The sequence below is a fragment of the Electrophorus electricus genome, chromosome 5 (assembly GCF_013358815.1).
Source record: "Electrophorus electricus isolate fEleEle1 chromosome 5, fEleEle1.pri, whole genome shotgun sequence".
Classification (NCBI taxonomy): domain Eukaryota; kingdom Metazoa; phylum Chordata; class Actinopteri; order Gymnotiformes; family Gymnotidae; genus Electrophorus; species Electrophorus electricus.
This window is the reverse complement of record NC_049539.1, coordinates 23,086,404-23,100,078: the sequence shown is the minus strand read 5'-3', so window position 1 is coordinate 23,100,078 and position 13,675 is coordinate 23,086,404. Positions and strand designations below refer to the sequence as shown.

General features: G+C 42.1%; 3 protein-coding genes across 5 annotated transcripts in view; 1 reads left to right on the top strand and 2 right to left on the bottom strand.

Moving 5' to 3' along the window:
* Positions 1–401: 401 nt before the first annotated feature.
* On the bottom strand, positions 402–3,647 carry rchy1 (ring finger and CHY zinc finger domain containing 1). The gene is made up of 8 exons (XM_035526252.1): positions 3,558–3,647; positions 3,162–3,281; positions 2,906–3,021; positions 2,059–2,137; positions 1,739–1,842; positions 1,614–1,643; positions 1,250–1,370; positions 402–996 (listed from the first exon to the last, which is right to left on the bottom strand). The coding sequence occupies exons 1-8, from the start codon at positions 3,609–3,611 to the stop codon at positions 799–801; spliced, it is 822 nt and encodes a 273-aa protein (XP_035382145.1). The 5' UTR covers positions 3,612–3,647; the 3' UTR covers positions 402–798.
* Positions 3,648–6,857: 3,210 nt separating this feature from the next.
* On the top strand, positions 6,858–10,680 carry LOC113589890 (caspase-6-like). Of its 2 annotated transcripts, none has more exons than XM_027029755.2 (6): positions 6,858–6,908; positions 7,114–7,254; positions 7,719–7,795; positions 8,057–8,232; positions 8,449–8,593; positions 9,947–10,680. In XM_027029755.2, the coding sequence occupies exons 2-6, from the start codon at positions 7,139–7,141 to the stop codon at positions 10,168–10,170; spliced, it is 738 nt and encodes a 245-aa protein (XP_026885556.2). In that variant the 5' UTR covers positions 6,858–6,908; positions 7,114–7,138; the 3' UTR covers positions 10,171–10,680. The 2 variants fall into 2 exon arrangements, with proteins under 2 accessions (XP_026885556.2, XP_026885555.2); XM_027029754.2 differs by having other exon boundaries at positions 6,874–6,908; positions 7,131–7,254.
* Positions 10,681–13,418: 2,738 nt separating this feature from the next.
* idua (alpha-L-iduronidase) overlaps positions 13,419–13,675 on the bottom strand; it is a 6,684-nt gene continuing 6,427 nt past the window's right edge. For both annotated transcript variants that reach the window (XM_035526196.1, XM_035526197.1), the window contains one exon: positions 13,419–13,675. This exon is cut by the window's right edge and continues 524 nt beyond it. The gene's annotated coding sequence lies outside the window, so the exon portion shown is untranslated.

Here is a 13,675-nt window from a genome sequence, read left to right as displayed (position 1 = left end):
CGGTCGCTGAAATGACCTGAGCTGACCCCACCCAAACCCCATGCTCCTGGTGCAGTTCCATTAACATGTTGCTTTTACAAATGAACATATATTTTAAACATTTTTATATAACAGGACATTTTAAAGCCCATGACGGAACATATATAAATGTGCATATCATATTCAAGTCTAATAAATGTCAGTGTAAAAATTACTTTTTAATTTCATGTACTTCCTAATTAAACTGTTTTCTGGTTTCAATTTGTTTTTTTTGTTGTTTTTTTTTTAAACTACACGATCACTGGAATTTAATTAACAAAGGTTCAGACTAGACAATATTACCCCACCTACAATCTCAGTTATTTAAATACCACCAAATACTGTCATACCACTGAGCTCTACAAAATATAAAGAACAAATTATTTCCCCATAATAAGTTTTATTGAAATCTATTAGTTTAAATCATCACCTATAAAAGGGATTCATCTCACACACAGTTCTCTCTGCAGATGGAGTGATGTTACAGATAGTAAGAGAAATGTGAATTGGGACATGTTCATTTGCTACCAGTGCCCTGATTCACATTTCTGATCCTGGAAGAAGCCCAGCTCAGACGGTTCAACAGCACCGGCCACAATGCAGGTCTGTAAAGGACTGGACAGGTGAGGCCCAGCCAAAGAGGGGGAGATGCTGTCTGACAATGCAAAGCCCCATCAGCCACAGACCAGCCTGCAGTCAAATGAGAAGCAGCAGACAGGAGCTCACTCTGCAGAGCAAAGTGGGCAGAGCAGGAGGGAGCAGGGTCTGAGGTCTTGCAGGTCACTGTGTGTCAGCCTCAGACTCTCCAGGCTCCTGCGGCTCATGGTGGTGGTGTGGCTGTGGCGACGGAGGTGTAGGGTCTGGGGGTGAGATCAGCCCTCCTTCCTGCACTGTGTTGTAGGAGCCACAGCTGCTGCACTTTAGCCCAAGAACGTGGAAGCGCACAACGCAGTGGGCCTGGCAGTCATTACACAGGATCTGCGCGCACACACACACACACACACACACACACACACACACACACACACACACACACAGCAGTGGGTCTGCCAGTCATTACACAGGATCTGTGCACACACAGTTAATAGACCCAGAGAGCAGACACTGACTGTCCTGGACTCACAAAGGGCCTGAGGATTGGCTAATGAGCAGAAATGATCCTGTTTGAGCAGGAAACCATGGAGTGTGGGCAAGTGGAGCTCGGCAAGCTGTGTGTGTGTGTTCGTTCTACCTTGACAGTAGTATGTTGGTACTCCAGAGGCATGGGTGTCTGGGAAATCTCTATGTCCCTCATCTCCCAGAATTCCTCCATGTTCCCCACAGACTGCATGCACAAAGGACAGCGATACGCACTAACACACACACACACACACACGGTGCGGTTATCTTTCCCTCCACTGCAGAATGGGATCCTCCCTCCTTCCTGTTCACATGTTTATTTCTCATCATATTGTTCCGTTCACACCACCTGTGGACGTCATCCCACCAAATGGAAGTACTGCATTATATCCTCTACTTATATAAGACATTGTAAGTAGTGTGCACACACATACATAAGTGTGTGTGTGTGTATACAAGACATCTCCAACACTTACCCTCTTTTACACATGTCCTCAAAGCAAGTCCTAGAAACCAACAAAATAAAAGCCCTTAAGACATCTGTTTGTGAGCAGCAGTAGTGTTCATATGGCGCTCTGTGTATGGTGCAGTTTGCCCTGACTTGTGCAGTAGGTGGCCACATGGCAGGACATGTGCTCCGATCCTGGACGTGTGGATGTCCTCCATACAGACGGGACAGTTCTGTCGGGACACATTCTCCACACACTGAAACAACATGAACACCACAACACTGCGTGGGACACGTTCCACATACCTGGCTGTTACTGAAAGCAGGTGGACTTGTGTGCTAGAACAACCAAAACTGAACTGGAACTGAACCAGTCAACTCATTACAGTATGACTCCAGCATGATGAACTCCCTTGAATCATGAGGCAGTACTGCATCTGACTGGATAACAGGCATGAGGAGGCATGGCCTACCTTATGGTTTCCCTGAAGATCACTGGCTAAACATAGATTGCACTTCAAACAGTGGAAATACTTCTCTTTAGGACCAATCCTAGCAAGGCAAGAAGAGGTATACAAATGTAAGATTCCAGGTGAGTAACTGCAGTGTACTGTAGTAAGAGATGTAGAGATATTCAACATTGTAGTAAAGTGCACAGAATTCCCAGAGAAACAGAACATTTTGAACAGAGGTCCTTCATTAGCTGTGCATGCATATAAAGCTGATTACTGTATTACTGGTAAGAGATGTAGACAATGATGACACTGTCTACTGTATCACTTAAGAGATGTAATGAGCTTTATATTGGGGAAACCAAGAGAAGGCTTATTGATCACTTTAACACGTTCACACCATCAGAATTAAGGATTTGTCATTTCCAGTGGCAAGGCATTTTAATACTACTGGACACTACATTATAAACATATCCGTTTGTATTGCCAGTTGTTGCTATGGCAGCAATGAAATGAGGAAACTCAAACAAAAAGAACTCATCTATATTCTTGGAACCCCATGGAATTAATTTTATGATTTAAGCATTTAATTGTTCATATATAAACTGGCTCCTCCTCCTACTAAATCAGAAGCACATTGGTTGCACAGGTGATGAAGGACCTCTGTCTGAAACGATCTGTTTCTCATAGTACAATATAAAAAAGGTACAATGAAACAAAATCAACAGTCGTATAACAAAAACAAAATTGCCATTTTTCAAGTACGGCCAGAAAATAGAAAACGTGTATAGTATAGCGGATGGTCTACGATTCTACATGAACGCAATGTCGGCAGGAGCTCGGGCCGCGCATGCGTAGTCGCCCTCACCTGCAGATGCCGCAGGGTTGGCAGTGATACTGCGCCTTGTCCTTATCGAACAGGTGACAGATGTCGCAGTAATACTCCCCAAACGTCGCGCCGCACGCCACACACGCGTGCTGCGACTGAAACACACAGGCACCAGGTGGCCTTACGCTCGTTTTGAAAAGCGAGCCATTGCTTTCCGCCCTACGCAAAGCGCTGGAAGTCACACTGCATCCCCGGCATTACAACGTGTCATCGCAACGACTGTAGCTGGCTTTACCTCCTGGACGGCGTTACACACCGCGCACTTCACCTCCTTCACCTCAAATCGGTCCATCTTGTGATTCTCCTCGGCATCGTGACAGAGCCTGCACACGTAGAACTTGCCACAGCACGGCGCCTTAAACAAACAAACAAACACACACACCGATGAACGCGTGAAGTTAAAAAAATATAAGAATCTAGCGAATTACCAAACAACAATAGAAACGTTAGCTAACGTGTAACTATAAACAGCCCACTGTAGAGCTAGCTAGGTTACATAGCATAACGTTAACTAGTTGGACATATCGTTAGAAACAGATCTAATGCGCGATCATGCAAACATCTTATGTCAAGCATTTACTTTTATTAAACTAATGTGTATGTTAGAGAACGAAATATAAGCATAACTCACTTTTAGCAAACAGTGACGAACATAATGCTCACATCCCGTTGTTGTAGCAGCCATATTTAATTCAACATTTCCTAACTTTATTTAAAAGAGGACGGACACGGAACTATTACACGTTAAAAGTGTCATGCTTGGCAAACCTTACTGAACGCTGAAATCCATTTGCAAAGTTTACATGATTTTTGAAGCTTTCAGTTTCAATCTGTAGTTGTGCAGAGTTTCAGTTAAATGCAGTTCATACATATTCACGTGCATTTAGGCTGCAGCCAAGGTTCCCAACCTGAGGCTCTGAGTATGTCGAAATACAATTTGCACATGTTAAATAAAATACTCACTTAATAAAAACATCTGCATATAAATAAAATTAGAGAGATATTTCCACTCAGAAAGAGTAGGCTGAGATATACAGATACGCACCTTGAACACTGACACCAATTTAACTTTAGAAATGTTTATGTAACGAGTGGCCCAAGTGCCGAAGGGCGTGGAGCAGGATGCACAGACTCTCTCGACGTGGACAAACGTTTATTTACATAAAACATAAAGACTATAGTGGCGCTCACATGTAACACAAGCAGTGAACAGGCAGATTTATTACTAACGATTTTTAACATTAACACGAGCTAGACAAACATATTTACCAGTGTTACATTTAGACGCTAACAAACAAACACGCTGTTAGAAACTGGTTCAAAGTGACCAGTCCTTCAGGTTCGATCTCCTCCAAGTTACCCTCTGCCCTCCGTCCTCTGTAGCCGGATCAATCTGGGGACCAAGTTAGTGAATCAAGAGAGTTCCACTTTATTGAGGAAAGCACAGAGTATATATGTGTCCTAAATCTACTATCTAAATCTACAGGATGACGGGGGAAAAGTGAGGCATGTTCTAAGGGTCTATGTAGAAAGGAATGAGACAAGGTTAATAAAGATTAGATGTTCCCTGCATGAACGAGCCACGAGCTGTTCCCGTGCGAGCCATGAGCCACTCCTGTGCTTAGAGAGAGAGAGGGAGATGGAGAGAGAGAGAAAGAGAAAGGGAGGGGTAAAGGAGACAAGAAGAGGGAGCGGATGACCTCGGGCGACCAGCTCGCGGTCAAGCCGTCATGTCATGGCTGATAAGCAGAGACCTTGTGTGACAATGAGTCATGGTAAACAATGAGTTTAATGGTAAATCCGCAGTTTATAGACATGAATATATGTTAAATTCATGGTTGTGTACATGTTGATGCTTCTAGGCAATAATTACAGGTAGATATTTTGTGACAAATTGCGAATTGAAAAGTTGTGAATTAACTGGAACACAGCCAATTATATTCATCTCAGCCACAGAGCACAGGGGGCAAGAGAGAGAGAGAGAGAGAGAGAGAGAGAGAGAGTGTGTGTGTGTGTGTGTATGTGTGTGTGTGTGTGTGTGTGTGTGTGTGTTTACTGTAACAGAGAAGCAGGCTCCGGAGATAATCAATGGTGAAGCACCCTGACACTCTCCACCCCCCTGGTGGACACTATGGGAAGTGAACAGAGAAGGGGAGAATAGAAAGGGTTCAAACTGAAGGAGTGGGTGAACCATACCACACCGTTCTACCCACTCCACTACTGGGAGAGTGAAGGGGAGTGAAGGGGAGTGAATGGTGGTCACATAATGGACAGAAGCAAGCTGAGTACTCACCCAACCAGATGGGATGAGTTTATGGGTTAGAAAACCCTCAGACACTTCTAACAAAAAACAAAGTACTAGTTTAGGGCCTCAACTCTAACTACTACGTGTGCAGTGGACTCAGGACACTGTGTTTCTCTCCCGAAACACAGTGGGAAATGAACGCAGAATAAAAGATAAACAACTGAAAGACAGACAACAAACACACAGGGATGCAGTCTGCAACAGGAGGAGATTTCTCCTTCTAAAAACCAAAGAGAGGGAACTCTGCCCAGAAGACACAAGAAGACACAAGGGAAGACCGTCACTCACAGAACAGGCAAGAAAGACAACGGGAGATTCTTACTGGGAACTTTCCACATGAATAAATACCAATTATGAATAAATACCAATTATGAATAAATACCAATTATAAAATACCACACACCAAACCTTTGTGAAGTAGTTATATAGGGGCGGGGCCACCTGTGGGAGATCGGACTGATCAGCAGTGATTAATTCCCAGCTCATGGCGAGCCTACAGTTACAAGTTGTAAGAGAGTTGGAGAATGTGTGTGGGGTGTACATGATGCTAAATCTCACATCTGTGGTGTAAATCTCTTACTAGTTTGACCTATAGACTGGCGATATACTTCCCCGGATTGATCCGGCTACAGAGGACGGAGGGCAGAGGGTAATTTAGAGGAGATCGAACCTGAAGGACTGGTCACTTTGAAGCAGTTTCTAAGAAAACATTTAATTTTTAAATGTTTCAATGCTAAGGGCTGTATCAAAGGTTGGAAAGGATTTAAGTGTTTAAATGATATCAGCACCTTGGTCTGAAATTTATCTGAATCCAAGTCAACGTTTAAATCCAAGTTCACAATATTTATTTATTTACTACGCGTCGACCAGACGCTTTCGTTATGAAACAAACCTGAATTCTGTGAACTTTCACTTTTTGTTGCAGAGAACAAAACGTAACTCCAGACTTCAGTTAACCAACAGAATAAACAGGAAAACTCAAAGTAAACTGGAATGTTTTAATCCACACTCCAGTATGACATATTCATGTGTAATGAACTTAAAACTCAACATTCAATCTGCCGTCTCTTTTCTTCACCTGTAGTGGAGGCGAGTGACGTTCTCACGTTTCTGTCCAATCGTCTCGTGACAGGATGTTGAGTTCTCATTTACAAGATTCACTTTTACATACAAATTTATTTTCAGTACATTCTAGTATAGATTTTCATCTGAAGACATTCCTCTTTATTCTCTGAAGGTTATTTATATGGATTGGCGATTGATCCCTTTGGCTCAATTCAAAATTACAAACAATACTTATTTCTAAAATATTAATATTAATATTGTTGCTGTTCACTGACATAAACTGGCTACGGGGGCATGTCCCCACCACCATTACAGAGATGACAATTATGAACAATTATAACCCCTTAAAATAGTTCTCCTAGTTCTGTGAGTAGTGAGCCTGGGCCAGTGCTTTCGCAATTGTAGCACTTCGGCCAGCAGGTGGAGCACTATGTCCACAGCGAATGACTGCGTGGCCTCTGCGGAGCTGTAGTCAGAGGACTACTAATTATGAGTGACGTGTACAGACGTTCCTCCTCCAAGTGATGCTATGTTTTAAGTTTATGTTTCTATCCTGGTGGAGTTGATCACACACGACGGCAATGGCGAGGCACAGCAAAAATGAGCTTTTAGGTAATTCATGAATGTTCTCCTTCTTCACTCACCTCTTCCTTCATATTTCCACTCCTTTAACTTCCCTGTTTCTTCTACTTTACATTGACCTAATATTCACTTTCCATATATTGAGAACTACATTTCTTTTTCTTCTTCTTAATAATAATAATGATAGTAGTAGTAGCATTGATTGTAGTAGTAATAATATTAAAAGCTGTAGTAGCATTAATTTGCTTGCAGAGTACAACATGAATTCTAAGAGACGAGGGACAGCGCTCATCTTCAACCAGGAAAACTTTCACTGGAAGCTATCCATGAAAAAACGTTGTGGTACAGCTAAAGACAAAGAAAACCTCACTGAAAGGTGAACATTTAGACACAGTGAAAGGAATTCAACTAAGTGAATTTATTCATTTACCAACCTCTGTTTTTCATTACATTAACTAGGTATTTGGTTTATTACATATATTTGCATACATTGTAGGTTGATGAGTTATATATGAGGCAGGGCAAACTGTATAGAAGTCAACTGTAATACAATTTCAGTTAAGGTGTAAACCCATTTTACCAAATAAATATTATTGCCCCAATGACAGCTTAGCAGTGCTGTTTTGTTCAGAACAGATATACTACAATATGAAGGTTACTGAGCCTTTTTTCTCAGGAGAGACACTCCTTTAAACTCCTTCTTGCACAATTAAGTACTTAGACATCCGCTTTTCTAAATGTGATTTTGCCATCTGGTAGAAAACAATGGATACAAAAAATGCTGAGACATTATTTATTCAGTGCTGGACAGAATTTATATACTTGCGATTTTCACTTCAGATTTCAAAATCTAGGGTTTGGTGTGGAAACTCACAATGATCTAAACAAGGAGGATATGATGAAGAAAATACATGAAGGTACAACTTTAGAATTTCATCACTGCAAAGTAAAGTGTTTCTCATAAAAGGTTTTCTTCTACTCTGAACTGTCTGACTGCACTTTCTGCTATGTGGAATGTCATGTCACTACCACGACAACCGTGTGGAATGTCATGTCACTACCACGACAACCGTGTGGAATGTCATGTCACTACCATGACAACTGTATGGAATGTCATGTCACTACCACGACAACCGTGTGGAATGTCATGTCACTACCATGACAACCCTTGTCTACAGCTGCAGCAGCTGACCACACAGATGCCGACTGCTTTGTCTGCGCTTTCTTAAGTCATGGGGAAGAAGGGCACATCTTTGCCTATGATGGCAAGGTTAACATTAAGGACATAACAGCTCTCTTCAGAGGAGATACATGCCAGAGCCTTGTAGGGAAACCCAAGGTCTTCATCTTCCAGGTGAGTGACCTTCAGGAAGAAACGTCTACTCTCATGTCTCCTTCATTACTGTTTAGAAGTTAATGAAGTCTTTGAGTCTGTATGCAGGATGATACAGATATGAATATGTGTTCTGATTTTACTGTTTATGTTGTGTGAATGAACAATGATAATAGTACATTGTTGTAATGGTGTTGTAATGTTGTTATAACAGTATGATACTGTTTGCTATTCCAGGCATGCCGTGGTAATATAGGTGACGATCCTGTGACCCCCATGGGGGTTGTTGAGGAAGAGGAGGAGGAAGAGGAGGAGGAGCCTGCTATGATCTACACCCTCCCAGCAGGGGCAGATTTTCTAATGTGTTACTGTGTAGCTGAGGGTGAGTGTATGAGACATCAGTGAAATATGGGAATCACACACGATATCCAGACAGGCACATTCCAGCAGTGGGAATTTTCAGGCTAATTCGTATAGGAATTTCCCCATTTATTAGTTTATGAGTAGGGTTTGGTCCTCTGCTCAACAACTGGTTGATGTATTTGTGACATCCAAATGAAATCTGAATTTAATTAGAAATTTCAGAAGTATGTGAAGTAGCCTAGCCTAACATCTATGTAACACACAGTAGCCAGGCCTAATGTCTATGTAACACACAGCAGCCAGGCCTAACATCAATGTAACACACAGTAGCCTAGTCTAACATCTATGTAACACACAGTAGCCAAGCCTAACGTCTATGTAACACACGGTAGCCAGGCCTAACATCTATGTAACACACAGTAGTCTAGTCTAACATCTATGTAACACACAGTAGCCAGGCCTAACGTCTATGTAACACACAGTAGCCCAGTCTAACATCTATGTAACACACAGTAACCATGCCTAACGTCTATGTAACACACAGTAGCCCAGTCTAACATCTATGTAACACACAGTAGCCAGGCCTAACATCTATGTAACATACAGTAGCCAGGCCTAACATCTATGTAACACACAGTAGCCAGGTCTAACGTTTATGTAACATACAGTAGCCTAGTCTAACATCTATGTAACACACAGTAGCCAGGCCTAATGTCTATGTAACATACAGTAGCCAGGCCTAACATATATGTAACACACAGTAACCATGCCTAACGTCTATGTAACACACAGTAGCCTAGTCTAACATCTATGTAACACACAGCAGCCTAGTCTAACATATATGTAACACACAGCAGCCAGGCCTAACGTCTATGTAACACACAGTAGCCAGACCTAATATCTATGTAACACACAGTAGCCAGGCCTAACGTATATGTAACACACAGTAGCCTAGTCTAACATCTATGTAACACACAGTAGCCTAGCCTAAAATTTCTGTAACATATAGTACTAATTGGAGTGAAATTTAATCATCATCAAGTGGAAATTGGGACAGAGACGACAAAATGTGCAAAGTGTACCTAAACACTGAATTGTGTAGTAACAGTTCATTGACAGTTTTATTTGCATCCACTTTCACTTTTACTTTGTACTTTCTACTTATCAAATTGTCCTTTAGTATAAATACTGCTGTAAACTGAATGTTGGTGAAGAAAAGTACAAAGTGCAAAAAGTTAATGTTTACCACATTTACTTATTTGCTTTGCATGTAGGCCTGTTTATCTTAACTTAATTTGATGTCACATGATATAGAACAAGATGCATCATTTTCTATCAGCTGTGATTTTAATAGAATCTCTTAAATGAATAGGATACTACGCCTTTCGCAACAGAGACTCCGGTTCCTTCTACATTCAGGACCTGTGTGAGACACTGAGAGATCATGGCTCCACGCTGGAGTTCACCGAGCTCCTTACCCTGGTCAACCTGAAGGTCTCCAGACGCAGCACTGAGCGCAGGGATGGGAAGGGAAAACAGCAGCCATGTTTCACCTCTGTCCTCACGAAGAAACTTTACTTCAGACCCAAGGAGTAAAGTACAACTGTTCCACTATTAACGTCATCCAGGGTGAAACACTGCCTTGTCTCAAACAAACGGCCTCACTGCTATAATGTCAACAAAAATTCATTCGTTTTCCCATTTTTATCATAGTTGATGACCTTCATGACCTCTCTGAAACAAATACTGATATATGAACCTGATTGCTTTGACATCTTTTTGACAAATTAATGTTTGCAGAGGTTGTGTAACCCCAGTGCTTCGCCTTTGTACACATGGACATTACATCAATTCCCAGTTGTGTGTGTATGACCACTGCACTTCTCAGAACAGCCCAGACTAGAAGAGTAGGTTCAGCAGGCTAGTCCCCATTCTTTACATATAATGCAAAGCAGCCCACTAAACCCAAAACAATCCAAAACACCTCACACCTCACTGCTAACAAACACATACCTCACATTTCCCTGCTAACTTCTTTAATCTGCACATTTTAAAAATAAAGGTGATAGTCCTTCATAACATACCAAAGCCAATCAGATAATAAAATAATTCACCCATCCTAAACATGCGTGAGTGACATTTCTGCTTGTGATTAATGCCATGGAGAGGTTATGGTGAAATACGACTTGGTTGTCATGACATGCATACCATAGAATGTGTACAGTCCTTTCACGTCAGATATTGAAATGCTTTTGCAGTTTATTTATGTTGTATTTTAAAAACAAGAAATAGGTCTATAAGAGAACAAACAAATTTAGAGATAACAGTGTGGAATGTCATGTCACTACCACGACAAATGTGAGGAATGTCATGTCACTACCACGACAACCACGTGGAATGTCATGTCACTACCATGACAACCCTTGTCTACAGCTGCAGCAGCTGAACACACAGATGTCGACTGCTTTGTCTGCGTTATCTGCGTTATCTTAAATCATGGGGAAGGGCACATTCAGTCAGATTTCTTTCTACAAGTCCTGCGCAATTATACAGCCCCATACACATTACATTAAATGTGCCTCGTAAACATGAGCGTAAATTTGCTTTGCAAAGTGTTGGGGAAAAGAGTGTTGAGCGGCTGTTGTCATTTCTTCAGCTGCCACTCAAATTTCCCTTTAAGAAATCACGTGCTCACTGCAAAGAAATTACACGAAAGGAATAAATTCGCGATTTTACGGTCGTGCTTGTCAAGTTTTTTTTGGCGTTGAACAATACAAGACGTGTCAGCACTGTGGCATAAATATATTTATAGTTCATTTGTTCTCTGTTGATTTTTATTTAAAAATAATTTGTTTTGTTTCATGAAATGCCAGCGGTGCCGAGTTTATTATATCAGCATGTTTTCTGATTCTGTCATTCGTAACATAATACGTTTCTATGTATTAACTAAAACAAGCATAATATTACTCGAATTATTACTGAATAAATTAAGATAGTGATGGTATATTCGAAACAGTGTTTCTAAACGTTTCAAAACGTAACGAAGTCCGTACCAGAAGGACCAGTTCACTGGACTGTGAATAACGGGGCTTCATTATGTCACCAAGTGTTTCGAAACCTTCCAGCTATTAAACGCAACGTCACGGAATAACGTAAAATAAAACGCGATTATAACTAGGATTATCACTAGAATATAACTAGAAACTAGCACTAGAATAGACGCTTGTGAATCAATGTTAATGAGTCCTTCATGATAAAAGGATAACCCAAAGTTAGTCAGACACAGGTCAAGGTCAAAGCCAGAGCAGTATGATTACCGAACCAAAGGTCAGTCCGGGTTTACACCAGAACAGTCCGAACAGTATTCTCTGGACAACCGGCAGCGCCTCACAAAGACGGAGAAGCGGCACAGCCTTCAACGCCAGAAGTGTGACCTCCGATCCGCCAGATGGCAGTCAAACTAACTCAAGTTGGTAATGGCGTCGTGAGCGAAGAGAAAAGCGTCCCCGGTTTTCCCACGACTGTCCGCTCTTGCTTGCCCCTGACCTCTGTTGGTTGTGCTGTAAACGTCGGATAAAATATGGTCCCTCCTGTGCAGGTTTCGCCTCTTATTAAGGTGGGTTACTGACGGTTGCTCTCTTTAGGATCATTCGTGTAACACCGAGGAGCCATTCCATGCTTTTGAAGTGTTCTTGCTTGTTATTGCCACAAAAACTCGAGCTAAATGCTAACTGCTAAGCGTAGCTAGCTCGCCTGCTGGCTGTATTTTTGTTAGCAGTCACTAATCAGGTTTTATTTTTTATGTATATATTCTTACTTTATCGTGAAATGTCTTTGTTTTACAGACCGCTAGATATTCTGCGTTGCTTGTGGGAATCATCTACGGCAAAAAGCGATATGGTGAGTTCGTGCGATTGTATGCGCTCTGCAAGCTTGGCGTTTGTATTTTCTTGCAAACAGAAGATGTAACTACCACTTGTCCGTTTTTATCGCACACTTTGTTGGAATTGCTCGTCTCCGTGTGTAGGCAGCTACTGTATTACGGCTTGAGAACATATCAGAATCTGCCAGGGTCAGAAGCGGGGTTTAAACAGTGTCCAACGTCGCTGTCAGACGATGGTGTAGCGCTAAGAGACTGACCGCTGAAGTGCGAAGGTGAAAGAGTGACGATCCTCAGCGTTTAGGGTTTGAACCGACCTCCGAAATAAGACGTAGAAGCGGGGCCCTTACTTTGGAGTATGCTGCGGTTTAGTTTCAACGCAACATCGTCCCGAGTCTACTCCGTTACCTGGCCAGCACACTAACAGAACTATTAACCCCTGCAGATGCAGGGACAAGTTTTAAATAGGAGAACTACAGAAACCTTCACACAGTCTTGCTTGTGCCTGGTTTACTCATGTGCGCTACACGTGTACAGGTAGTTCTGGGGCGAGTGTGACGGCGTTGTGATCTGTTCCAGATTACCTGAAGCCCATTGCTGAAGAGGAGCGGCGTGTGGAGGAGGAAGAGAAGAGAGTGAGGGAGGAAAAGGAGCGGATAGCCAAACAACTTGCAGAAGGTAAACAACGACTAAAACTAAAGCTGCTTTACTGCTGATCGCCAGGTGCCCACCTGCCTGCTGTGCTGTCTGGTTTAAACTGCCTTGATCCAGATCTCAGGATGGCTTTTAATCCAAACAGCAATGTGCAGGCTGATCTGGTTGAGACAGCCTGTTGTCACATTTATTAGGCAGCACAGTAAAGCCTCATGCAGTGTTTGTCTCCGTTTAATATTGTGTAACTTTTTTTTGTTGTTCCAGCGAGTGAAGACACAATCCTGAAGTGAGCGTGCTCTCCGGTGTATGACCTGTTCTGCAGATGTTTTTTTTTTTCTGCCTGTTTCTCTTGTTTCTCACTTACCTTTTAGAAAGAATAAAAAATATTAACTGATCATTTGTCCTCAGAGCATCTGAACAGTTGTGCCTGATGTAAAACCTCTCAAAGTTTAGTGTGTTCATGATGCTCCTCATTTCCACACCTGGCTCACCTGTGTCAGAGCAGGAGAGCAGTATGCCAGTATCCCCTGGGCCTGAGAACCGCTGTGCTACAGTCTACAACAGGCT

Bases quoted from the DNA above. Each gene is read 5' to 3' on its own strand.
- LOC113589890 (XM_027029754.2), top strand. From the start codon at position 6,878: ATGGCGAGGCACAGCAAAAATGAGCTTTTAG. The intron at 6,909-7,130 runs GTAATTCATGAA...ATTTGCTTGCAG, and splicing joins CAGCAAAAATGAGCTTTTAG to AGTACAACATGAATTCTAAG. The intron at 7,255-7,718 runs GTGAACATTTAG...TTTTCACTTCAG, and splicing joins AAAGAAAACCTCACTGAAAG to ATTTCAAAATCTAGGGTTTG.
- rchy1 (XM_035526252.1), bottom strand. From the start codon at position 3,611: ATGGCTGCTACAACAACGGGATGTGAGCATTATGTTCGTCACTGTTTG. The intron at 2,138-2,905 runs GTGAGGGCGACT...TTGCCTTGCTAG, and splicing joins CAACCCTGCGGCATCTGCAG to GATTGGTCCTAAAGAGAAGT. The intron at 1,371-1,613 runs GTAAGTGTTGGA...TGTGTGTGTTAG, and splicing joins GAGGACATGTGTAAAAGAGG to TGCGTATCGCTGTCCTTTGT.